At 38.9% G+C, this 27,148-nt stretch overlaps 2 protein-coding genes across 2 annotated transcripts; one reads left to right on the top strand and one right to left on the bottom strand.

Moving 5' to 3' along the window:
- Window positions 1-887: 887 nt before the first annotated feature.
- Window positions 888-15,260, bottom strand: LOC132955605 (zinc finger CCHC domain-containing protein 24-like). Its single transcript, XM_061028517.1, has 4 exons — window positions 14,857-15,260; window positions 12,700-12,903; window positions 3,371-3,535; window positions 888-2,336 (listed from the first exon to the last, which is right to left on the bottom strand). The coding sequence occupies exons 1-4, from the start codon at window positions 15,067-15,069 to the stop codon at window positions 2,223-2,225; spliced, it is 696 nt and encodes a 231-aa protein (XP_060884500.1). The 5' UTR covers window positions 15,070-15,260; the 3' UTR covers window positions 888-2,222.
- Window positions 15,261-19,290: 4,030 nt separating this feature from the next.
- Window positions 19,291-27,148, top strand: anxa11b (annexin A11b). Its single transcript, XM_061029167.1, has 14 exons — window positions 19,291-19,731; window positions 19,933-19,970; window positions 20,134-20,277; window positions 20,380-20,467; window positions 20,568-20,662; window positions 20,799-20,912; window positions 21,102-21,192; window positions 21,584-21,663; window positions 21,811-21,867; window positions 21,974-22,067; window positions 22,254-22,349; window positions 25,197-25,255; window positions 25,384-25,506; window positions 25,616-27,148. The coding sequence occupies exons 1-14, from the start codon at window positions 19,323-19,325 to the stop codon at window positions 25,673-25,675; spliced, it is 1,548 nt and encodes a 515-aa protein (XP_060885150.1). The 5' UTR covers window positions 19,291-19,322; the 3' UTR covers window positions 25,676-27,148.

Here is a 27,148-nt window from a genome sequence, read left to right on the forward strand (position 1 = left end):
TTTAGGCTTAAAAAAACCCCGATATGGCGAAAGCTAAAATACCAAATTCGAGATGTAAAAACAAGTCCACAAACCAATGAGTGACATCACATGGCTTCATCCACTTCTCTTAGAAAGTCTGTGGTCACTAAAAAATGTTGTATGACCACCATGAGAGTGACTCATTCAGAATCTTAATGGTCCCAAAAGGGGAGAGTTGTTTTGCAGCAGGAGCACACAGAAGACAGCACATACAAGGACAACATCAACAATAGAATCCAAATAGTAAGAAGACAACAGAAGAAGAAAAGAACACACAGAAAGATTCTCTAAGGAAATGTTTGCCCTTGAACAACTGGCTGACATTGAGCTGTTACAGTCAAAGGTGTGCCCTGTTACTGGGGGGAAAGCCGATATTTTATCACCATCTGGGTGAATGAAATCAGACTTGCGTCACTCTCCTTGCCTCCCTCTGTTTTCCTCATCAGCCTCAGTTGACTGATGTTGTAAGTATTGGACTGTCCAGGGGACTTAAGGTGTACAACGTGGAGATATATTCTCTCCTGAGGGGTTCAGCTTTTCTTTTACTGTATGTTCTTCCAGCGCTGCTATAGACTGACAACAAGCCAAATCCGACTTTGCTATACCAGATGTTCAAAAAATATTGACATCAAGATTCTGAGAATGTGAGTGGGGGATAAACATGTGTAACATCTGGATCGGTTTATGTTGACAAAAATTGATTTTATCAGTTGTCAAGTATACAGCCCTGTGTGGACCCTCCCTAAACCAAACCCCTAATGCAAAACTCCTGATTTAACATCCGTCATCTTGTGCTTTAATTCTTTTACAACACACAGAAAAAAACTATTCTGCAGAAGAGTAAAACAACCAGAGGACACACAGAATAAAGTGTTTAAACCGTTTTTAATACAAAACTTTTTTTTTATAGAGATCAACATCAATCTCGGGTCACTTATAAGGCACATTAAAATGGTGTTTCACACTTTTTAAAACAGCTTAAAGTCATAGTAAGATTTTGTTCCATAGTCATTTAACATCAAAAGAGCACTGAAATACAAAAAGCCCTTAAAGCAACACGTAGCCTTCCACTTAATCCTTCATATTACATTCACATATGTATTCCCTCTTTATGTCATGGCACAACCCCATTAATAAAAACACTCTGGCGAGTCCCTTAGCACTGCATGCTGAAATATAACAGCTGTAATTCAATCTAATGTCAGGGAATCAAAAGCTTCCACCTTATTGCATTTGTTTGCAGTCTAGAAAAATTTCTCACTGACAAACTAAAGGTGAGCTAGATTTGGTATTGAAATTTTAAAGTTTGAGAAGTTAATCAATTCTATGCTATATTCACTTAACTTAATACAACAACTTAATTCAAAGGAAAAAAATGGGTCCCTGGAACACTGTTTGGAGCTAAAAAGCTACCAGGAGCTACGGTTTCACTGTTGAGGGCCCATCACCAAAACTTCTCGCATTGCATTTTATCTTCAAACAGTGTTACAGGGGCAACATGTTTGTATATAGAGTTATGAACATATACCACAGAATCTGTTTCTCCAACTTTCACATTTCTCTACTAAAAACTCCATAGTGCACCTTTAAGCACAACTGAAGACTTACAAGCACATACCTTGGGAGGAATAACGGTTAGTTCGCTTGCTAATATATTCCTTCACAAAATGTAATAAGTCAAAATATATTCAAAAAGTATGCACCCTCAAGTACTGATAATACAGATAACAATACAGATATACATTTGTACTGCATATCTTATTTTAGTAAAGACCTGTTGCATATTTTATACAGAAAACATTATTATAAGTTATTTCTGGGATATACAAACATGTTATAAAGACACTTCACTCACGAACTGCAGTGAATGAACATGAGTGAGGACAGTCACAAGTTTCTTAATTCACAGTCGAAAAGATTCTTGGTTCCTTGTTAAGACTCTGAGTGAAAATATACATAATAAAAGTCAGAGTCAGTTACCTTCAAAAGAAAAGTAAAAACTCGCCCTCATTGGCAGACACTGTAAAAAAAAAAAAAAAAGAGCCTTTTATACCAAGAGTCACAGTTTCCGAGGTTTTTTTGTGACTGAAAATGCATCACAGTAAAATAAAGTTCTTTATCTTGTATTTTTTTAGTCATTCAAATAAAGCTATCCCTTATTGATAAACCTTTGAAGGGGTGTTTTTAAGAAGGCTAGAGTGTTATTGGTCACGGCGGCAGTAGTAGCCGAGGACTTTGCATTTTTCACACAGGTGCTGCGGGTGCTCTTTGCTCTGGTCAGACACATCCAACCCATCAGGCTTCTCCAGAGGCCGCTGAAACAAAACGAAAAGAAAAAATACAAACTATTATTATTATTCAGCAGCAACAAATCCTTAACAGAGTCCAAAGGTTTCAATAACTCCTGGAAGACTTTTCAGTCAAAAAGTACACATGAATTCAGAATGATGCTTTTGTCAAGGCTAATGTCTCTATTTGATATTTTAATTTAAATTCAAACTGAAATCACATTTTTTTTCCCATAAGAATGACATTCCTAGCGCTTAGTGTAGACAATTCTGTCCTTGTGTGGCCGTGTGTCCTCAGGCTGATTTGTATTGTGTTTTTGAAATCCTAGCTACATCTACGGATAATTTTACGACATTGTAAATTCATTTGATCAACATTTCAGTAATGCTATACAATCACATCAAATGAATCTGTGTTAAGATCCAAAGCTGCATGGACATACAGACAGAGTTCCAGTTATAAGGTAAGGAATGATTGCTGTGTTAGATATTTGTGGACATGATTTTTAGACCTCTTAGATGATATGACAAGAATTTGCCACATTACTCAGAAAGAGTTTGGCGGTCAATAATGGGAAATGTAAAAACATGTTGTTTATATAGTGAGAAGTTGTCACCATGTGAAGGTTCGTCTTTACACCTTATTATTCATCATGTAAAATTATCCTTAAATTTGCACATGGTAAAAAATAGCTGCTTAAAAAAACACTACCTGTTTTTGTGGCCTACATGTAACTATCAGGTAATATATTTAAAATATCAGGAAACAACGTGGTCAGAGCAGACGGTTAAGTGTTCCAATAGAGTAGGTTATTACCCCTGTGGTTGGATACAAAGTGCTCAAATCAAACATTTGGTTTGTTTAAAAAGCAGCGTTTGGTCTCCAGGGTCAAACAAAATGAAGTATATCTTGAAACACTCAGACAAGCTGGTTTGAACTGGTTCACCCCGAAGCTGTAAGCAGTGAAGACGATTTATTTTTTTTTCCTGTGAGGATTGGACGCCATAGTTTGCTTAAAGTGAACAAAAGCTGTTCCACTGCCTTCTGGCCACACTGTTACCTGTTTATGAGGGTAAACGTTGATGTGGCACTTGATACATTCTTGTCCCATGTTGGCCCAGGAGTTCCCGCTCATCCACTTCCTCTTGCATTTAGGGCATTTGTATTCACCGAAACATCGCTTCTTCCCCTGATACGGGGTCAGGCCTTCACCTTTGGGTCGAGCCTGAAAAGAAATACACGAGAAAGCAAAAACCTTTACATCCCTGACATTATGTTACACTCATTCAGAGCTTCCCTTTATTGCTAACATTCTACAAAGTATGTGTACAAAAAGGGGTTCTGAATGAAAAGTTGACAGATGCACATGTATGAAAAAAGGAAAATAGGGATCTTTCCAACAATATGACGTTTGACAATTTCAAACATTACCACCTCTAACTTGAGGATATTCACAGACCTGCTTGGTTGTTTTGGACTGCAGCCGATTGAAAGCACTGTGTGAATAGAACTAGATGTGATAGCAGCCCTGTCGCTGTTCCAGAGAATCGAGTTTACGGACCAGTTTTGTCTCAGGAATGAGATCATTATTAATGATTATTAAAGTTCAAAAGCTCATGTTCTTTGATACTTGATCAATACTTATGGTTCTTGTATGTTAAATGGACACCTTTTATCTATTACAAAATGTAAATGTAGACATTTAGAAGAAGAAAACAACGTCTTTCCTCCCATTTTTTTCCTGAGGAAGTTGGAAATATTGTTCTGGTTAAGTGTAATTTATTTGTTGGACAGAAATTAAGGAGTCTCAGCTTTCCCATTAGAAATGAGCTCCCTCCCTCCAGCTGTGCTCCCGAGGGACCATAAAGGAGGCCCCGGCCCGTGGGGGGACCAATGGGAGAGGCCTCCCTGCTATAGGACAAATACCTCAGGCTCTCAGTCATCCCTCCCAGTTGGCCTTGACCCACCAATCAGGACATGCAGATCTTAGCAGGGAGGAAATAAAACCCAGATGAACTCTGCACTTGTATAACATGACAAAATTCAAAACCCATCACGACAAAATCATCCCGACAAGACTGGTTTCAATTAGCAGCACCTCAACTGGAAAGTAGGGCAAATCAATGAAGATTGAAGAAGCAACCCTATAATATTGTTTTTATTTGACAGCAGGAACATATGTCAGGTTTAAAACTTCTTGCAGCCCATTTTATTTATTCCATGCACTACATCAAGTATGTTCAGTGTTAAGTCTGTGAAGAACATTGAAGCCTGTATTTTCATTATCTGGCCACCATGAGGCACTGTGGGAGGTCACTTTTATGGCCTCAAGCACCTACAGGGAGAGCAGACATGGAGCATCATCTTCCTGAGGGAGGAAACAGCTTTCGCTCTGCAGAGCAAGCAAAACAAACTCTACCTAAGGTCCGGAGCCCATAGGCCAGCAAAGGGCATGGCACAGGCTGGAGTTTCCACCAGTCCCCTAAAAGATGTGACAGGGACAGCAAACAAATGGAATCCCACTTCTGACCCTGACGTTAATAGACACTCTTGTGGAAGGACAGAAAGTTTGAACGAATGCTGAAGAAAAAAAAAAAAAGGTTCAGTTATTGGCTGGTACTTGGAGCTTTTTTCCCGTTAAAATATGAAGTCATTTTGAGGATTACATTTAGAAAATATATGACAAGAATATTATCCTAGTTGTGCAATAAATGAATTTAGAAATTGGTATCACTGAAACATCACTTCTTCATTGCTGGTTTTCTTCTGTATGAATAGAATGTGACAACAATTTCAAGGCAAAATTTACTCTGCAAAATTTACAATCTACAAGGAGGAAATTGTCATATAGTATAATATAGTCAAACCTAACTGGAAATCTGGAAATCAACATTGATTAAAATGACAATATCCAACTTGTGGCCTACATATAAATCAGTTTACTTCATTTAAAATCTTTGGAATTGTGTTCTCTAGAGATTACATTGGATCAGTGTTTTATTTGATGTTTGCTATCTTGGTTAAGACATGTTATTTCAAATGGACTGGATTCTATTTTTAAGGCAAGGTTATACACTTCATAGCTAAAACATGTAACTGGTGAATCTCAAGCAACACTTTCTGATTACCGCTGCTTTGGTGCTTTTGTTTTCACTGCTGATAATGGTCTTATCTGTCCTCAGCCGTTACTGTGTGTTGTTTTTGGCCGGATCATCTGCTGAGGAGGATGAGTCAGATAGAGGGAACCCTGGAATGTGGGGTAGATAGACTCCCTTTGATAAACAGTCGCTGTCATCTGCTGGAACATAATGAATATATAGGAGAGGAACGCTGCAGAGCTCAGGTTTTACGTGGTCGCATGTTTTAAAGATAAAGTGACGTTTGTCAAACTGGAGGACTTGTTCGTTGTAGATTACAGTTTTCCTGAGGGGAAGGAAGAGTGATTTTTTACACTGTTACCTCCTTTTTGTTGAAGGTTGTTTGGCAAAAACAATTTTCCTTGAACTGAATCCTATTAAAATTGTGTGTTTTTAAGAAGAAGATTTTTTGAAGTTGTAACAAATTTTAGGAATTTTTATAATTGTGTTATTTTTAACCTAAATATCCACTGTTGGATTTTGGTAGACGCAACATAACATTTTGAAATTATGATAAATAAAACATGTAGGCCGAATGATGCACACAATATTTTTTTGTGGAGGAGCTTAACCAAAATTACAAATACATAATCATTTTTAAGAGTAAATAAAAGAAATCTGGGAATTGGTGGAACTAAACCACACTGTGGGATTTGAGGTGTAAGTGTTTTGAGGGAGGTTTAATGACAGATAGTGTTAGATTAAAGACAGAATATTTATTGTCCCTGTTTTTTGTTTCTACAGGTTAAAATGATTATTTGCTGATTGCCTCACTTAAAAAAAAAAAAAAACAACGTCTCCTGCCATGTTTGCCTGAGGAAGACCTTTTAGATCAAAACTTTGTTCTGTTTAAATTTAAGTTGCTTATTGGCTGCTTACTGTTTTGCACCTGTATGCATTTTGCTTGGATGTGTCACACCAGTTTTCTCTTTTTGATTTTTTGCACGTTTCACTGTCAATTCAAAATTGACTCGAGAGTTGTAGGCTTTCTCCTTTATCTCATTATTCACACACTTTAAAACTACGACTTAAAGGATAACTGAACCTAATGAAATCCCTTCTGTGGACCCCAGAATCATTTTGAGAGAATGTAGCCTTTTTGACTTAGCAGCAGCCATTAGATTGTTCTTAATTACTCATGCTACCCAAGACAACAGCTAACATTAGCATGTAACCACTTACTAACTATTACTATCATTAGCTAGAGATTAGCTTCAAGCTAAAGTTACAGCTAACTTCAAATTGCCTTAACACTAATCACTTCTGGGTACTGTTACAGGATAGGAAAAGCACAAATTCCTAGCTAACAGCAAAATGTGTACAGGATGGCTGAATGCTTACTAGCTTTTGTCTAGCTAATGTTTAACAAATATGTTGTTTCACTTTCAAATGTCGACAGATGTTACTTTGAATTTTCATAATAAACTGGCATTCAGTCGTTCATTAAACAGGAATCTGTTCATTGTTAACGGTCATTAAAAGTTCTACTATTCGCCTGATATAAGGGTGAAATGGTCACCAATTGTGATTTTTTTTTATGTACTGGATGATAACTTAATAACTCTATAACTTGTTGCTTCCAACTCCAAAACGATTGATATGAAACAGAGGGACGAAGTAAATCCTCCAGATGTAAAAAGCAGGGATCAGATTGATATTTGACTTTTCTGCTAGATAAACACCAAGCAATCGAATGATTCATATTATTGACCTCTTATCGAATTGTCTCCTTTAGACAAATCTAGCTGTTCTATTGCTCTCTATTTACAGTAAATGGAAAGTCATCATTTTGGTGGTATAAACCCTCCTGAACAACAATGAAAAGGATCACTGAAGTGAAGTCAGGAAAACATGGGAGACCATTTTCTCTGGATTTCAGTACGGGCATTAGTTTGCTGTTTGGCTTTGGTAACAGCTGGGCTTCTCCCTGATGCTTTGGGGGTCTGATACAAATTAAACCCAGTGAGGAAGAACGCTGTGGGTTTGTTAGTGTGGAGTAATTGACCACATGGTGTCCAATAGGCTCGGTGTTGCTGTGTTCCGCAGGAGAATGTCTCATGGGGGTATGGAAGTGGGGGAAGAGAGTGAATGAGAGAGAGAAAAAAAAGAGGAGGGTGGGGGTGAGGTTTTGGAGTAGTCCATTGTTTATCCTGATGGTTTCCAGATGATGGCAGAGGGAGGCAGCCAACCTCCTGGGCCTCTCTCACCAGGCTACAAGGATCTGGGCCAAGCTTATCTGCTGCAGCCCTAAAATCTGGCTTTACATCGCTCTTTGCACTCTGGGGCTGATTTAAGTTACTCAACTGAAGTTATGGCTTTTGGAAAGGATGAGCTGTAACGCACAATATAAATTGAATTACTATCTTTTTTATCCTAAAACAAGACATTTTCCCACACATGGGTTCAGGCTTTAGGAGTCTAGATCATAAACATAAATTGTTTCGGGACATAATGTGCTATTTCTGCATTTTTTTAAGTGACAAAGGGGCTGATAATGTTGTAAAAACAAAAAATCATTTGAGCATTTTAGTTATGGTTTTAGGGGTTCATTCTCAGTTTGTCAACCACTTACATAACTGACATGAATGAATATTATTATTTTGCAATTGGTGGGATAACTTAAATCTTATTGTACATAATAAAGCTGCTCTATACCCTTTTTTGTGGCTATTTTACACCTTTTACTTGAGATGAAGGACAGTGGGTAGAGTCAGGAAGAGAGAGTGGGGAAAGACATACGGCAAAGGAGCAACAGGTGGGATTCTGCCAGCTAAGGGAAAAACCTAATTGCCTTTGCAAATTAGAGCCATAGAGTAAAACAAAACAGTAAAAGTTTGGATCATGCAGATAAACAATCAGCTGAATCTCAGTTAAACTGAAACAATGCTACACCTAGATTGTTGAAAACCAGGGCATATGGGATTGGGAAGTTAATTCTTTCTTTGATCACAGATTTTGATATAATGTCAATTTTTCATTTAGCAGACGCTTTTGTCCAAAGCAGTATACACCATGATTTAAACTCCACTGGCTATGCCACCATGAACATTTTGGGGCTCAGTGTCTTTCATGGATACTTTGACATGTGACTGCAAGAGTTGAAGATTAAGCCTCAAACCTTCCAAGTAAAAGAAGCACCAACTCTACCACTGAGCTACGGCTGCCCCATTGTCATGATCTAACTGTCTAAAATCACTGTGTTAAAAGAGCTGTGAAACATGAATGGAAATATACTAAATTGAGCTCTTTCCAAAAGTAAATCAATAATATCAATACCACTCCCATGCCTGTCAAAGGCTAACGCCAGGAAACCTCTAATTTAGTAAAGCATAAAGACCCAAAACAAGGGAACCTAGGCAAAGCTTTTGAATCATTAGATGACAGGCTGATTTCAACTAACTTAAAATGATCAAAATCTGCCATCAGTTTCAGCATCAACAGACCAAATTTAAATCAAAGAATTGCTTCATCAAAAGTTCCAAATTCATTATCAAAGCAAATTATTTCCCTGCATGGAAACTTGATTAAACTGTAACTGTAAAGACATACACCCACTTCCTGTGTCTACCCACTGTTTCCAAAAAACACGCACTGGATGCTGACATCTCTTTCTAGCAGCTCACTGGCCCTTTAAACAGTCGTCTGACAGCCGCTCCTCTGCACAGACACAAACAGAAAGAGACGGAGATGACTGCAGTCAAGCAGAGCTCAGCGAACAATACAGCTGACTTCCTGACCTTTAGTTCCACAGCCCCTCTGGAGAGACAATGCCCTCCTTATTTAGCCCAGGCTCTTCCCACCATACACCCTACTGTCAGCACACTGTCTCTAGTGTTTTCTCTTTACAGTAACCAGGATCAACTACTTAATAAATTAGGGGCCATTCAAATGATGTGACCCTGGGTTAAGGGCTAAAAGGTGTTGAAGACACTGAAAGCCAAAATAAAAAACTGCTTTTTGTGTGATGTTGGGTCTTATGGTCATAATATTAAGTATATAAATTATTACTAATTGGTGTAAAAACAAATTTGAAATATTGTTGATAAAGTTGTTTTTGGGACTTAGTAATACTGCGGACTGAGTGTATCAGCTTGTTTCCAACATTTGTAGTCTTTGTCACATCTCCTCTGCCTCTAAACTGCCCCCACTGTTCATGTGCATACTCCATCTTGCACCACTACACATTTATTTTTTAGAAAGTTCACAGCCGATGCGGCAAAAAAAATGCATGGCGGACAAGACGGTCATAATGAACACGCGTATGTGCAGTTAAAAGCAAATATATTTCTGTCTAAAACTGCACAGACACAGATGTTGAGTTCAGTCAGCTGTTTTTTTAGTGTGCAGAATTATGGATGCATTTTTTGACTGTGTGAGTTAAGTGTGCCCATTTTTAATCTGTTTTCGATAGAGGCTGTTCAGCGTCTGAAGGGGGAGTTGAGCTCTGTAATTATATAGGTCTAGCTAACCCAACAAAAGCCAACATTTAGCACTGCATTCGTAGCTTTGAGACAAATTGTATGTGCTAACTAGTGAACACTTAAATAAATCATTTTCAGATGGAGAGGTTTCTGACTTTTCAGGTGTATCAAACATACAATTTTGGACTCAGTGACATAAACATAAACCATAGCTGTGTGTAGAGCCAGCCAGGTGTCTAGGATGCCAAACCAGTTGAATTTTGTCAAATTGAAATATGTATGCATTTTTTATCATTTCAAGCCCAATTTCCAGAGGCCTTTAATCTGCAGTACATTTAGGTATTTGGTAGAACTTAAACGTGAATTTACATTTAAAACAGTAAATGGTGATCATTTTTAGATGAAAGTTTTAATGAAGCCATTATTCAGTGTACCATGCAATAGGACACCAACAGTGTAGCAGCAGTATGTATTTGACTTTTCTGGAGCTTAAAATGCCTCAGATTCCAGCCATGACGAACAAAAAGCAGTTTGTTCATTAGTTACAGCTTCAGAGGGATGGTCAGCACAGTTTCAACTGAAGAGGCCTGTTGTCACACCATCGGCACTCTAATCATTTCTTCGGGTTTGAATTATTAGCAACACATGATACAATCTGACATCATCCCCCTGAAGAAGGGCAGGAGCAGGAGAAAGTCAGTGAGCAGAAATGGTTTCCAGATTTTGCACATTTTAAGGGGCGTGGCTGCAGAGACGAATCGTAAACATCTCAGAATAATACTTTGACGTCTTAACCTTTTAGTGAAGCAAGTAACCCAACTCTCCGCTTTGCTGTCAACAGGATGTTTACTGCTTGCAGAGCACAGCGTGGACAGCATAACTAATGCCTTTCAGTATAGTATAGACTTCAGCTGACACTTTTCATCATTCTTCATCACCGCAAGCTTTCCCTGAGGTACCATGTGTTTCTTTATCAAAGGAGCAGACTTTGAGAGTTGACTTGGGCCCCTTTCCACCCAGAGTAAGGCTGTTAAAGGACCTGCACACTCACTTCCTGTGTGCTTCTTCTCTCATCTTACTGAGCCGTGACTTTCTTTGATTCCTGTCCACTGCAGCTCCAGTGAAAATCAGTCAGCTATCTCGTGCACAGAAACACTGCTGCTAATGAGATTCTATATATATCTCTCTGTAAAGAAAGGAGCTTTAAACATGTTTTTTGCAGTGTTTTGCTTAAAACTTAAAAAATAAAACTAACACACTGCCACTTGTCGCATTGTGTTAGCTTTACAATTTGAGGGTTTTGCTCTTCCTCTCAATGTTGAGACATTGTGGTACAATCACACCTACTTTCAGGGATGCAAAGCTGGCAAATATTAAGACCTATAAGCAAACATAATTATTTTCTCAACATTCCTTACATTCCTTAACTGTCTGCATTGGCTGCTTCACTACACCAGTCGCTTGTCTGTTAGCGCTTTAAAAAGGCAATAAGCTTTCAAAGAAGGCGTTTTGTAGATCATGTTTATTTTAATGGACAAAGTGATTAACTTCTTCATTTCTTCCCTCATGTTTTTTTTGTTAAATGTATGTTTTCTGAAATATTTTACTTCTCATGCATGCAGAGTAACCTGGAAAGTGTAGCTCAGCAGACTGGAAACATAGGCCAAAGCCTAGCATGGCTCGTTTTTAGCTCAGAAAAAATCCTTTGCAAGCAACTCTAAGAAAAAAACTAAAATAATATATTATACCCAGAATTTGTAATCTTTATAAAAATGGACTACGATACTTATAAATCACTTTCTGTGGGGTGGTTATTTGCCCTTGAACAGAGCAAGTTGAGCTACCTTCTACAGTTGCTAGTTCTTCCTCTACTTCCTCCTTTTGCTAAGCTAAGCTAAAACTCTGATGGGTGTCACTTCATTGACATTTTACAGGGGTAAGAATGAAATCAATTTCTCTTATGTATTCGTTTTAGAAAGGTAAAAAGTCACACAGACAGCATTCAACACACAGCTAAAAATGAGGCTAGATTTTTCATGAATTAAATACTTTACATGTTAATAGATTCCAGTTAATAAATCTATTGTAACAACTACTTATTTTGTTGAGAAATTGACAACCTTGTTTAAAACGTGGCATTCAATAAATGTTATAATACAAGCTAATTCTCTGTTAGCCCCAACAGGAAGACATTACACTTTACTTTAACCTTGTATAATTGAGCAGTTAATTATTACCTGCTAATCGGAATTTCAACTTTTTGCTTCCTTGCTTCTTGGACACATCCTGACCATCAATCATCTGATTATCTCCATTATACCTAACAAATGTCAGGCATTTCCCTCTGAACGTGATCAATGGCGAAGTGCAGCTGTGCATAAAGCAGTGGTCATATTTCTTTCGTGTTTGGAGTAGAGGCCGTGCCTAGTTCCACAGAGAAACCTATCATCTTTCATTAAGGCCAACTCCGAGATCCAATCTGGCATCTGTTGCTCATTACTAACCTGCGGTGGCACATCTAACTCAAATATGTGCTGAGGAGTCTATTTCTCACCAAAAAAAAAAAAGAATACAAATGTGATGTTAGCTCCTGGAATTTTAGGTTTTTACACCACTCAATGTAAAAAAGGGGGTTATATAGTCTGGCTACATGAGGATAAGGTTTGTACTGAGAGTCAGATCAAATGTGTCATCTTATTAACTTCATGATTTTCTGCATCGTTTGCTTTTCAAAACACCGTAGTTCCTTAGATATACATGTGTTTTAGTTTAAGGCTGGTGCCTATGTGAATCTGGACTTGAGTGATGTACAGTATCGCTGATTGGCTCACCTGAGGGCAGTCTTTGATGTAATGTCCTTTGTTAAAGCAAAGGTGGCACAGGTAGTTGGGTGGCGGCCTTTTGCTGGGTTTGCGTGCCTCGGGGGACAGGGAGAGGTCTGAGAAATGGTCCGCCAGAGAGCTCAGGCCGTCCACGATATTGCTGAGGGACCCGTAGGGCGAGGAACTCTTGTAGAAGTTGTTGTTGTTCAAGGCCTGACAGGGAAAAACAAAGAGCGAGAGGCTAAGTCCCTAGCAACTGAAGCATGTTGGTCCAAACATTGAAATATGGTAAAGACCTTTAAAGTAGGGCTGCGGCAAACCATTTCAAACAATGCACAATATCCAGAACTTCAGGCCATCCAGTTGCAGATAGCTATCCGCTAATAAATCTGGTTCTGCTCAAGGTTTTGGCCTGTTTAAATTTAAATTGTATTTTTGCCATTTTTTCATTGGTGGATTAATGTTAAGTCTCTGCACACAGTATAATAGTACAAAGAGTCAGACCTATTCTTAAGGTGAAGGTTTTCAAGATAACTTTTGTTGTAATCTAGCACTTTACATTTTAATGTATTTATTGAAAATGTCATAATCTTGTTAGAAAGGGTTTTATCAAATCATAGATGCAAAGAAATGTAATTTACAGATCCATAAAAGCAGTATGATCCTATATAGGAGTAGCTAATGCCTTACATGTTTTATTGATTAATATAGTAGAGAGTCAATGTATTGTTCTTGACTAAAATGCTGTTTTTAAACTGATCAATAAATCAGTGCTTCCCTTTAGCTCGACACAAAAGTATCTCTTATTTCACAACACACAGAACATGACTGTAAGATGAAAGAGCAGTTCAGCCAGCAAAGTCAGTCCATCACCCTGATTGATTCTGTTTTGTCTCCCTGACAGTAGCCGACATTATGTCATTCCTGCAGATGTGCTGCCTTTACTGCATTTACACTGTGGGCCAATAGTGTCCATTTCCTCATTAGAACAAAAAGCCTTTGTCGTGTATTCTTCTTGCTTGTTCTATTGGCTCGGCACAATCATCATCTTTGTGCCTTTGGAGGAGATGGGTGCTATGGCACCGCAGGGCGAACATGTAGGAACAGCCTGAAGACACTGGCTGTTCATTCTGATGGCATCACAGACAGACAATTGTGATCAGATGCATACAGTGAAGTCTTCAAACTGCTGCATATCTGTGGCACGTGCAATTAAAGTATGCAATTTGAATGGTTTCATTTATTTAAAACTCCTGCGAGGTTTTTAGCTGTTCATGAAACCGACTGAAATTAATATTGATACCTCTTTAAAGCCAAAAAACAAGAAGGACCATCATGAGAAATGTATGGATTCTATGGGTTTTATATGTCTGTCAGTCCAGCTGCAGGGTAGGTGTAGGACAAGAAATTAACAACACACTGCAGGACAGCCTCAATAAAAACCCAAATTCATTGTAAGTAAGACATTTACATTTAAGACTGGTGAGCTCTTACACATGTACAAGAAGCAAAGCAAAGAGCAAAATCACCCACTATTTCCGTAGCCAAAATCAACACTACCTGAAACTTCCTCACAGCAGCATGAAAAAAATAGTGAAGGACCTAATATGGATCCTTGAGGTACACCATTTAGGATTATATTTAAAAATACTTTTTTTGAAATATAAACATAGGAACTAAATGAGTCCATTAATCCTATGTTACTTTTTGACTACTTCCCTTATTATTTTTTTACTGAATTAGTAGCCTATCCATTTTAGCCACACCAAAACCCACTGTGTGAACAGTGCATATACCTCTGACCAACAGAGGCCAGCTGGGGTGAACTCTGACATTTTTAAATCCTTGTGAGAGCTCTTTCTTAACCTGCCATTCCTCCTCCAGCTGCAAACTGACACCAGAACAGTCTGAACACACTCAAGCACTATACCAGGGTACAAAACACATATTCATATGCTACCCACTCACCACAGTGCCACCCAAAGGCATGCAGGTGAGGTTTACTGTACATATAACAAAAATAACCTGGGGGGAATTATGTGAGTATAATATTCGTGCAAGGAAGTTTTAGACCTGCAGCAAAAAAAAAGTTGAGTGAGATGATGAAGTTTTCAGCAAAACATGCATGTTAATAACAACCCATGCAAAGTGTACAAAAAATTCTACCTCACTCCTCAGATGGAAGAAGTTGTTGATATAGTTGGAGCTCAAATCAGCAACACTGCGCTTAGAGATGTTCAATTCCTGAGTAGATGTGTCTGACTCGGCTTTGAACGCATCAAATCCTCCGCTCTGAGTGTCTTGCAAAGACATGTAGACCCAGTTGAGCAGCTGTGCAGGTTGGTACATTGGGGTACCAGTTTCTATAGCGGACATCATGTTGTTGTTTTTAAAGAGGGCTGCTCCTCTTGGAACAGCACCGTCAGAACTGCCTGATGTACTGGAACAGCAAACTTTTCTCAGTCACCCCCACCTGGTCCGGCTGGGTGTGTGGGATCCTGGTGTTCACCTGGGGAGCCCTCAAGGACCCCCAGAAACCGGAAGACAGTGACAGGGAGCATGAAGCGCAAAAGCTTGAATGATACCAGAGAGCTGGAGGCAGCACTCAAACTCTGCGCTGCGTCACCGCGAAGGAGGTCCGACCGGAGATTCAATCGAGCTGCTTACCTTTCTATCAACACTGATTTAAAAAAATGTAACCTAAAACTTGTTATATTAAGCAGGCGTGTGATATTAATGGTAAGCTTATTTAAGAATAGGAGAAACACCAGTTGGTAAGGTTAAATATGTAGCCTAGGCTACCACAGAAACTTTGGCCTATCTTATTTCTAAAGTTGATCTCCGTTCTTTATTTTTATGTTTTCTTATTTATTTTTTGTTATATATAAACAAGGAAAAATGCCCTATACTATCAAGTTTGTTGATTGCAGAAGACAGTAAAATGGGTTAGGTTTTCCTTGACTGAACATTCCCAAGACACATCTATGAAATAAAACTAGAAAATGTAAAATAAAGGAACTTTTCTAAAATCTCAAATGAATAGTACTTATTAAACTAACAAAGCACCATTAGTGTTAGTGAGGCTGATGTCAGATTGTCATGTTTTTTCTTCTCCAACTGGATCGTTGAATGTCATACGTGTCTCCATCACAAGTTCTCTGCTGCCATCTAGTGTCTTTATTTGATACAGAAATATATTTCTGAAATGTCTACAGCTTTCAACAGCTGCTATAGTTAACTACCACCTCATTTCAAATCATACAATCACTGTCTTATTAATGGGACACCAATACCTAATGTTTAGATTTGATTTTATAAATTCAAAGCCATACATACGTTTTCATATCTCTGTATAATAAGGATCATGGATCAAAATGTTATAATGTTGGGACCATCTAACTGGGAATACTTTTGGAATTGTGAAGGCAATATTTACTGCAACAGCTGTGCAAAATTTCCAGGGGACAGGCCTTCATAAAAATATATATCTAAAATCAAAAACAATAACTTCCCCCACTTCTGCTTCGCAAAGTAGCATTTTACCAGTCTCAACACAAACTTAGCATAGAACGAAAACAAATTCACAAATTGGAGAACGAAGGCAGAACAAAACACATTTCACACTTCATCCAAGAAACTAAATCATTCAAATGTATTTACAAACTGAGGTTCAGTTAAAACATGTTCCTGATATGCATAACAGCATAGTAGGATTACTCAATTAACAGCATCATTTTTAAGTGAACAAAAAAGATCAAATGGGTCATTCTGCAGAAACGTCTATTTTTCTGTCCCAAGCCTTTAAATATTTTACTGGAAAAAAATAAACCTTTTTTTTTTTTTTATATAATTCTTCAAACAAAAAAATGTGGTGATAGCCACCAAGTCCTGTTAGTGCACGAGGGATACTGCAACATGATCTTTCTACATTTTTAAGGTGTAACAACAGTCAAAACTATTTGAACAGAGTTTTTAAAATCAGACATTCAAGAGATATGTCACAACTTAACGTCATGAAGAAGCAAAGTGGGATTTTCTGGCAAAACTTCACCAACTAACAAGGTTCATGAAGAGTGAACGGCTTGAAGAGGTCAAAATCAACACTACCTGAAACTTCCTCACAGCAGCCTTCAGGCCCAGGATGGGATGACCCTGATGAAGGCCACAAGTCGAAAAACGCGTAGGTCTAACTTGTTAAGAAAGTTCATCTTAACAAAACAGTGTTGCTGTAAAACAGTGATTTTTATATCACATAGTGTATGGTGATCGGCTCACTTTGGGAGCCAGCCTCAAGTGGCCACTAATGGAACTGCAGTTTTCTGTCATTTATTTTCCATCCCTGAAGATTGCTGTTCCTTTTTTTGTGTTAATAGCATATCATGAAATATTTTTATAAAACAGAGTGGCTGTATACTAAATATGTCTTGGGGGATTTTTAAGCTCTAACATCAGTATGATCCTTTATTGAAATGGGGGTCCATATAATGCAAATGCAATTATGAAGAAAGATACATTTTTATAATGCAACAATATTAAAATAATATACTTCGAAAACGTATTTTAATAGATATTTATTTTAATAAAAAATGTACTGTTGTTGTTTTTCTAAAGTTAAACAACAGATACTACACATAACAGTGTTGTTGCCGTTATTTAACCCTGGGAAGGATTCTCACTGCAGACAAATACCCCAGTGGTGAAAATAACTCACACAAGCACAACCCGATGAGTCAACATCACCCTCTCTCTCTCTCTCTCTCTGTCTTCTGTTTATAATAAACGACCAAAGGTTATGGTGACTGCAGGACGGAAACAATGTTTAGGGCCCACCCACCTCCGGACTGCTCTCACTGCTTCCCTCCGCTCGTCTCTTCCTTGTTCTGAAGTCCGTGCGTGAAAAGTAAGTAACCCAAATCTTTTTTGTTTTGGACTGCAAATAGCCATAAAATATCACTACTAGCGTTACAGGCGAATACGAGTACATGGAAGTATTTCCTAAATAAAAAATCTTCCGGTGTTTGCTGGCTTGTCTTCCTGCGTGTGGAATGTAGGAAATTAGCCTCGCCCAATTAAACAGACACAGCCGGCCGTATAGCTGTTTAAGGGTAACGCTGATCGACAGCAACAAACGAAATACTTAAATAATATTTAAAGTTTGATGTTGTTTACTGACACTTCGTCTCCGTCAACATTCAGACTTGACGCTAGATGCTTCACACCACCTTCCCTTGATAGTGTTATGTAACGTTAGCGGACCGCTGGGTCTATACTCCGCTTGGATGCAAAGAAGATAACAGTTTAGCATTAGCTTGGCTTGCTTGTAGATATATATATGGATTCACTACTGAGCAATTTACTACACACATTTAGGAGTAGGCCCCAAATCCCAACGTTACAGCAAGATCGCTAGTTGTCAAAACACAGGCCCATGATGCTTCAACTCTGATTAGAGGATCAGCTGCTTTCAAAAGCTCAGGGAAATTAAGTACGAGGTCTAAATGTGTACAAGGTCGCGCTGTAAAGTGTTTCAGAATCCGCACGTCAGTAGCTATCTGTTGCATCCTGACGTATATGAGTGATGGAGTCGCATTTTTTTTTTCTCCCTACTCTTTTCTCATCTAATCACTTGGTCGTAAATGTGGGTGTAGTGGAAATGGGGGGGTAAATTACGACTACACTTGAAAGCCTCATGAGTGTTTCCAAGGGTTCAATGAAGAATGCTGGAAACTGACAGGGGAGTGTTAACATACAAACGCCCTTCAGCTTTAACAGTGTTTTGTGTGAGTGATTCCGTTCAAAGAGGCATCTTTAAAGTTACATCTCAACTTTTGCTTAAAATGAACTCAATCACCTTGGATTTTAAAATACTTATTTTACAGCCAAATATTCTGCATATTCTGCCTACACCAAATATCCTGCTACTTAGCATTCAGGTACCTGTAGTCACTGAATTTCCCCAGTCCCTACTTTCTTGTTTGCATGCAAACAAAGCAAAAATAATTGCTAACTACCACTGCCACACCTGCTCCTGAGCGTACACAGAAAGCATCTATATGATGACAATCCTATTGCGTCACAGAACATATTTGTGTTGTGTGTGTGTGTGTGTGTTTCTTAAGAGAAAAGAAGGAAGTCTCTGTACAAAATGATGGTCACGCTCTGTCCCCATCATATCGAAAGGAGATGTAATGAGTGCTGTGGTGGATTTGTGTAGTCATAATAGACATGAGGTTAAACAGCCTATGCGGTTTTATCTGAAAGAAAGTCAAGTGAGGCAAATTGAAGTAGTTTTGGGTACAGAGTCAAGTGTTTTATCAGGATGATTTGTTCTAGTATAGATTGTTTATTCTTTTTATAAGCCACCAAGAAAAAAACCCAGACTAGGTTATGTTATTTCAAAAACATTGGTAGTGTAGTAGTAATAATCACCATGGTGACCATTGAAATGTAATCATCATCAACATATTACTGGATTCTATGCTACTGCAAAGTACTACCACTAGAGCAAGGAACAGTTGGTGGTCAATGTAAATGAAAAGAGGGCTCCCCCAGCGAGTAGCGAGTCCTAAAGAGTCTGAATATATATCAATAACAAGCGACAACATTCATTCACCTCCAGGTCCTAATTAAAGATGAGCTACCCAGGATACCCTCCTCAGTCAGGCGGATACCCCCCACAGGCAGGGGGCTACCCACCTCAGCCCGGTGCATACCCACCTCAGGCAGGTGGCTACCCTCCGGCAGCAGGCGGTTACCCACCTGCAGCCGGCGGCGGCGGCGGCTACCCTCCTGCAGCAGGCGGCTACCCCCCACAGGCAGGCGGCTACCCCCCACAGGCAGGAGGCTTCCCCCCTCAGGCAGGAGGATACCCACCCCAGGCTGGAGGATACCCTCCCGCAGCAGGCGGTTACCCACCAGCAGCAGGCGGCTACCCTCCCCAGGCTGGTGGCTACCCTGCTCAAGCTGGAGGCTTCCCTCCGCAGGCTGGAGGATACCCAGCTCAGGCTGGAGCAGGAGGCTATCCCTCCCAGCAGCCAGCAGGTGAGGCTCAAAGAGGATGTTTTGAGGCTGTATGGTTGACATACAGAATATTTCCTTAGATGTACTTTTTGTGAAATACATTATATTCTTACAACAAAATAAACATTTAAAATAAATCCAGAAAAATACATACAACAAACATTATAAATTTGTTCCTTGAAGAATTGCAAGTTGATTTTCTTGTCGATATTTGTCTTGCAGCTGGAGGATGGGGAGCAGCACCAGCTGGCTATGGAGCGGTACATTACTTCTTTTCTTGCCTTCACTAATAACATATGGACACACTTAAGCTAAATCTGCTGTTTAATCACCTTAACTTCACCAGTCCTACTGATGAACCTCATTTACTCTGCATGAAACGTGTAGCCATGCACTTAGTGTACAGCTGTCCTCTTTCTGCAGCCAGGGGGGGCTCCACAGGGATACCCAGGGGGCCCCGCCCCAGGCCAGCCCATGCCAAATTACCCCGGAGCCCCTGCGACTAACCCCTCCATGCCTGGGTATGGAAGTGGAGTTCCATCCAACCCTCAGGCACTTGCCAGTCATGTAAGAAGCGTTTGTCGACACAAAAGGATTTCACACATACTGTTAAAGATGCATTTCTAACTTTTCAATTGTGTTGTGTTTTCATCTTCATTTGATTTCTAGAAAGGTTTCAGGGGTTCAATAAAAGACTTCCCAGGGGCGGATCCACTGAGGGATGTTGAAGTTCTCAGGAAGGCCATGAAGGGTTTTGGTAAGTTAACTGTGTTCTATAAAATAATATAAACCCACCTTACATATTGTCAGTAATCAATGAAGAGCATCATATTTCCTCATTTCCTTCCTCTACATAGGTACTGATGAAAGTGCCATAATTGAACTGCTGGGAAATCGTAGCAACAAGCAGAGAGTTCCGTTGGTAGCAGCCTATAAAACAACTTATGGAAAGGTGTGTTTTATAATATTCTTTTATCCTTTATGTTTGAAATCTAATCTGCCCGCTGTTGCCTCGTCCTTAACCTGCAGCACCTCTATCCAGGCTGACATCATGTTTCTTTGTTTCTCTTTTTTTTTTCCCCTCCAAGGATTTATTCCACGATCTGAAGTCTGAGCTAACTGGAAACTTTGAGAAGCTGGTCTTAGCCATGCTGAAGAGCCCCTCACACTTTGATGCGTCTGAGCTCAGAGAGGCTATAAAGGTTGGACGTCTGAGATGTTGTCTATTAGCACATGCTTTTTTTTGGGTTTGTAGTCCAAACCGCATTGTGTGACTCATCTTGAAAAGGGAAAATAAGGGAAAGAGAAAGAAAGCCTGACTAGTTGAGACCTGTTTCGTAGCAGTTTGTATCTTGCCATGTCTTACCAAAGGTTCCTTTGTGACCCACCAGGGTGCAGGAACTGATGAAGCCTGTCTGATTGAGATTCTGTCATCCCGCTCCAATGATGAGATACGTGAAATCACAAAAATCTACAAAGCAGGTGGGTTGTGATTTTGATATTTCATATATTTGGATCATTTCTCTTTTTGGAAAAAAAAAAAAGAAGAACAAAATGTTTTTGTTAATATGTTTAAATGCTTAAACAACTATCTGAGCTTCTAAAACAGGTTTCTAGACATACAGTAGAGCTTGTATTTGAGGAGCTTACTTTGAGAAATATGCTGTTCATTTATTCAAATCCTTTAAACACAGGCAAATGTTGGTTATAATAGACAAATGCAAGTTCAAACATATGCTCCGATATTATTAGGTAGTGTGACTACCCCTTTATTTGCACTTGGGTGACAGATTGTGGAAAAGAGGTGACTCAATTAAATGTATAGCCGATGCAAACGAGAGTATTTTCCTAAAAAGCCACACCTTCCCTCCAGAGTACGGGAAGAGCCTGGAGGACGCGATCAGCAGCGACACGTCCGGTCACTTCCGCAGACTCCTGATCTCTCTCAGTCAGGTAGCTACTCCTTTTTTTTTTTCTTTTTTTTTTAACCCCTGATTCATAGACTTTCTCACAGTGGATTTCGGTGAATGTAAAGCATCAACATACTGCCACGCCCACATTCTGTATTTTTATGAGCGAGACATGTCCCCCTCTTTTTAGGGAAACCGCGACGAAAGGGAGACTGTAGACGTCTCTCTTGCCAAACAGGACGCTCAGGTATCAGCCGAAGTTGATTTACTGTTGTAACATTCTTTCAAATTGAATAAACACGCCTCATCATGTTGCTTACTTTCTTTAACTTGTGTGTCTCCGTGGGCTACAGAAACTGTATGCAGCCGGGGAAAACAAAGTGGGGACGGACGAGTCTCAGTTCAATGCCATCCTGTGTGCTCGCAGCAAGCCTCACCTCAGAGCAGGTGTCTTAATGTCCACATTACTCTAATCAATATGTTTACTACCTCCATCTTCTGAACTTAGTTTTTCCATTTTCAAATCCCACAAAAAACAAGTTTTTAAGCACATATTTCTCATGTGTATAATTACATGTCATGATGGTAACAAAATCGCCTGTGGTTCCTGTCCCCCCCCCCCCCCCCCCCCAGTGTTCCACGAGTACCAGCAGATGTCCGGCAGAGAAATGGAGAAGAGCATCTGCAGGGAAATGTCTGGGAATGTTGAGTCTGGCATGGTGGCTGTGGGTATGTTCCTTGGGTCTCTTTTTCCAAACCTAAACCAAACTGAAGCGTCTTTCCAAGCACATGTCAAAGTTTAAAATACATACTGAAGTGTCTCATCAAACATTTTTCTGGAAGGAGTTATAAAGACGTGTTGCAGATGCCACCAGGCAGCCATTTGACCCTACATACCTTTTGATACTTGTTTTTTGTTTTTTGTTGATATTTTTGGGACATTTTATGCCTTTATTTTGATAGGACAGTGAAGCAAGATGGGATATATTAGGAGAAGAGAGCGGGGAGCAAATGAAACAGCAAATGTTGAGGGTAGGATTGAACCTGTGCACCGGTGCACTCTAACCGCTAGGGATGAACCGGCACACCTCTTATAATACTGATCTGAAGCATAATTATATCCAATGAATGAATGACAGAGTTTTCTGAATGGGTCCGTTTAAAAGTAGAACATTTTATGTTGTTATAACCGAAGTAGTCAGTGTTCTTTTGTTCTCAGTGGTGGACTGATATGGTTTTATTAAAAGGTATCTGGGTCAGACTGATAACCACAGAATTGCAGTTAATAATATTGCTGCACATCCATCTGCCATCAAAGTTTGTGCAGGTGTGAAACCAGGTCACAGACCAACAGTTCGTGTAAGTGATTCCTAACAGGATACTTCTAAAGCATTTGGCATCCGGTTAAAGGAAACCATTTTTTGGGGGGGGTTCAGTGAAGCACCAAATGTTATATCTCAATTTAAGATGAGCAAAAATCAGATGAAGAAGTAGTGGTGGGCGATATGACGATCTTAGATCGTGAAGGATTTTAACTTGCTGACGATCTGCCAAAGCAGAGAGATCGTAGAACCGGGCTCATGTGTTTATTCTATCATGCTGCAGTTTATGCTCCGACACAGACGCGTCTCCCCCTCTTTTGCTCCGCAGGGGTGAAAACGAAACTTAAAAGTGAAGTCCGCAAAAACAACTCCATCTCGGTTGTATGCAACTGTTCTGATATTTTTCCAAACCGACACGCTGTGAGCAACAGTTAACTTATCTGCATAGTGTGCACAGTTAAGATTAGCCTACATGTCAGAGAGCGAGCTGGAGAGACGTTCACAGTCACACTCAGACAGAGCAGAGCTCAGACAGACAGTGGAGTTATAACCCCGGTGTTTCAAATGTTGCTGTCTGTGTTTTCTGCTCTCTCTCAGTTTTTAAAAGTTACTATCAAGCCTCTCCACTCGAAGCTCACCTGTTGTGATAACGGAACCTATAGGGATTAGGCTAAACAATGTTACAAAGCAGCAGGCAGGTGAGAGTGAGTAACCATGGTGACTGTCTGTCTGTCAATTAACAATGACCCGCCCCCTCTATGAATTAAACTCTTCTGTCAGTAAAACTTACTTTGATCATGTGTCACAGAATGAACACATTCTGTATTATGTTTGATTATATATAAACTAAACTAAAGTTAGTCCAATGATGTCATAAAAACAACAAAGGCTGCAGAGCCTGTATGAAGCTCCAGCTGGAGGAACTCTGCAGGGCTAAAACAGAACAGAAACACAAGAACTCGAAGTCTACATGTTTTTAAATGAATGCATCACTGCGTGAAAATGTTCCTGATGAACATGAAAAGAGGACACATAACTAAATCATCATTTCAAAGTGGTGAGGAAAACCTTCAAATTGTGCATAAATATTGATCAAATTGAGGGAAAGACATTTCTGGTGCTAAATATGTTCTGGGTCAGAGACCTCCAGACCTCCTACAAAGATGTTTCTCTAATAGACTAAACTTGTCAGCTCAGTTTTTGTGCATTTAAAAACATTATACAGGGAAATAAGTTTGGTTGGTCAGTAACTTACAAATTTGTCTAAAGAACAGTATGAAAAAAATTGTGATAAAATCGTGATCGTGATTTTGCCCAAAAAAAATCGTGACATGATATTTTTCCCATATCGCCCACCTCTATGAAGAAGCTTAGTTTGAGTGGTACAATACTCATATTGGATGTCAAAGTCAAAGTCAACTTTATTGTCAATTTCAAAATATGCCAGACATACAGTGGAATCAAAATTTTGTTTGTCTCCGTCCCGCGGTGCAATACAACCAAAATAAGGTAAAATAGATCAAATAAAATGAGGTAAAAATAAGATAAATAATATTTACAGTAATAAATTCTAAATTGTGCAAAAGGTACAAAATGGTAAATAAAATAAAATAAAATTTAAAGAAAAAGTAAACTTGTGCAATATGTGCAATGTGCAGTAAACTGATTGTACTTTTGAGATGTTAGCTTCAGAGTTATTAGTCCAGAGTTCTGTAAACTTGTGCAATGTGCAGTAAACTGATTGTACTTTTGAGATGTTAGCTTCAGAGTTATTAGTCCAGAGTTCTGTAAACTTGTGCAATGTGCAGTAAACTGATTGTACTTTTGAGATGTTAGCTTCAGAGTTATTAGTCCAGAGTTCTGTAAACTTGTGCAATGTGCAGTAAACTGATTGTACTTTTGAATAGTTAGCTTCAGAGTTATTAGTCCAGAGTTCTTGGTGGCAAAACGGGATGTGTTAGAAAGTCAAAGTAGCAATTAAACTACTGAAGGGGGATTTTTTTTGTCGTTGTTGCCATAACAGTGTTTACAAAAAAAAAATCATATATGACACTACAGCAACCTCTCTGTCTGTAGTATAGTTATAATTCAAATGTTCATTACTGTCTAATGCTTCAAGACATCAGCTAGTGTTATCATTAACCTCTTGACAGTGTCTCTTCGCCCCTTTAAGTAATGCAGAAAAGCAACATTGGACTGATTTTGCACCGTCTCAACACACTTATACATTAACATGTGCTCTTTTTTTCCCCAGTGAAATGCATCAAGAACACCCCTGCCTACTTTGCAGAAAGGCTGCACAAGGCCATGCAGGTAAACATCACGTCTCATTCTGCTTATCACTGCTGCTGTGCTGTATATAAAGGTTTTTAGTGGAGGTACAGGGTTGAATATTTCACCGCAGCTGTCACTGAGGAGTCACGTTTTTGATGTGTTGACAGGGAGCGGGGACCAAGGACACCACCCTCATCCGCGTCATGGTGTCCCGCTCTGAGAAAGACATGTTGGACATCAGACAGGCGTATATGCAGACTTATGGGAAATCAGTGTACACTCACATCTCAGTAAGTCTCACTCAAACCAGTGTGACCACATCTTATTTTCCTCTTTATGTGATCCATTTATGGGAATGCTTTGAAATGTTTACTAATGATCTTCTGCTTCGTTTGTCAGGGTGATACCTCCGGGGACTACAAGAAGCTGCTGCTGAAGCTGTGTGGAGGTAGCGATTAGAAAGGAAGCTACCACTTCATCCGGACACAATGTACGTCCTCACTGAAACAACGTTATAGGACTTATGATGCATGCTGTTTAACATCACGACCGTCAATCATTATTATGATTTTTGTGTTCTCTTCAGTCACATTGGATGATATTTTTGTTGCTACAATGTGTGAATGTAGATGATTGCCAAATAGTCAATATATATTAATATGAATATTTTTTAAGGACGTAGTAGCTTTATCATTAGGGGGTAAAAAGTAGGGTCCTAAAGAAAATAGTGGGTGTCAGAAATTTTCACACACAACTATTCTAAATGGTAACTATATTGTAGAATACTATTAATAATATTAAACTAATGTCTAAATTCCAAGTCTGATTTATTTCAAGAAAACTGTTATAGGAACAATATAATTAACACAGTAAAAAAATAAGATGCAGAAGAAGAACCAGTGTCTCATTTACCTTATACATAAATTCATTTCATGAGGAAACAGTTAGCAAATAACTGCACACATGTAGTGTTTCTCTTTTCTGGAGGTAAAGTTAACCTTCATGTCAAGCATTTCAACTGTACATGTTTATATCAGAGCCCTTGAAAGAGAGTTGCAACATCTCCATTCACGCCAATGGACGTTTTTTTTTTACAGAAATGACGGCTCATGGAGCCGCTCAACTCTCTAATCTTTAAATATTAGCAAATTTACATTTGAAAAAAATTAAATATTTATGGAACTACATATATATATCTTTATATGTTATATTATATACATATTACGGTGTGCTGTATAAATATTGTAAATCAATGCAGTTATTGATTACAAATTACTGAAATTCGCAGTTCTGCCACTCTTAGTAATGGATTTGAATTTCCCGCTAATAACTTCCAGGAACTATCTGAAGTCTACATGAATCACGTGACGGTCAAGCATTTTGAACTTCTGTTGTCATAACTCTCTCTTTCAAGGGCTCTGGTTTATATATACTTTGTGTTGTGAAGATAATACACAACTTCTAACCAATGATGCATGCCTTATTCTCATGTAGAGTACACATGATCATTTATTGCTCGTTTGTCATAATTAAATTAATTTCTTGAATGTAAAAAATATATATCTAGAAAAGGCATTTCTTTATCTTAAAGTCTCAATGTTGAATAAGAAGACATTTAATTGCATGCAATTCTATGCAAACTTCACTTAGCATCAGCTTTGCAAAGCTTTTAATCTGGAATACGTAGGCCTTTTCGATATACAGTACAGTGCTGAGTATTTACAGACAATGTTGCCTTTTTTTCATGAATGTTCAGAAGCCAAAGCTTTAACACAGATCATATTGTGCCTTTCTCTCAGGGCTGCTGTGTAATTCTGTCCCCAGCTAGTTTCCCTTGCACTGTGGTTTATTACACAAACAATCAATAATTAACTTTGTGTGGGTGCAGTAATGTTTTTTTTAGTTGTTTTTTTTAGATATTTTGGTTGTCAA

This window comes from Labrus mixtus, chromosome 21, assembly GCF_963584025.1.
Source record: "Labrus mixtus chromosome 21, fLabMix1.1, whole genome shotgun sequence".
NCBI lineage: Eukaryota > Metazoa > Chordata > Actinopteri > Labriformes > Labridae > Labrus > Labrus mixtus.

Excerpts from the sequence above, each read along its gene's own strand:
- LOC132955605 (XM_061028517.1), bottom strand. The coding sequence starts at position 15,069 with ATGATGTCCGCTATAGAAACTGGTACCCCAATGTACCAACCTGCACAG. Across the intron at positions 3,536-12,699 it reads ACATCAAAGACTGCCCTCAG|GCTCGACCCAAAGGTGAAGG; the intron begins GTGAGCCAATCA and ends ATTTCTTTTCAG. Across the intron at positions 2,337-3,370 it reads ACGTTTACCCTCATAAACAG|CGGCCTCTGGAGAAGCCTGA; the intron begins GTAACAGTGTGG and ends GTTTTGTTTCAG.
- anxa11b (XM_061029167.1), top strand. The coding sequence starts at position 19,323 with ATGAGCTACCCAGGATACCCTCCTCAGTCAGGCGGATACCCCCCACAG. Across the intron at positions 20,663-20,798 it reads ATAAAACAACTTATGGAAAG|GATTTATTCCACGATCTGAA; the intron begins GTGTGTTTTATA and ends TTCCCCTCCAAG. Across the intron at positions 20,913-21,101 it reads AGCTCAGAGAGGCTATAAAG|GGTGCAGGAACTGATGAAGC; the intron begins GTTGGACGTCTG and ends GTGACCCACCAG.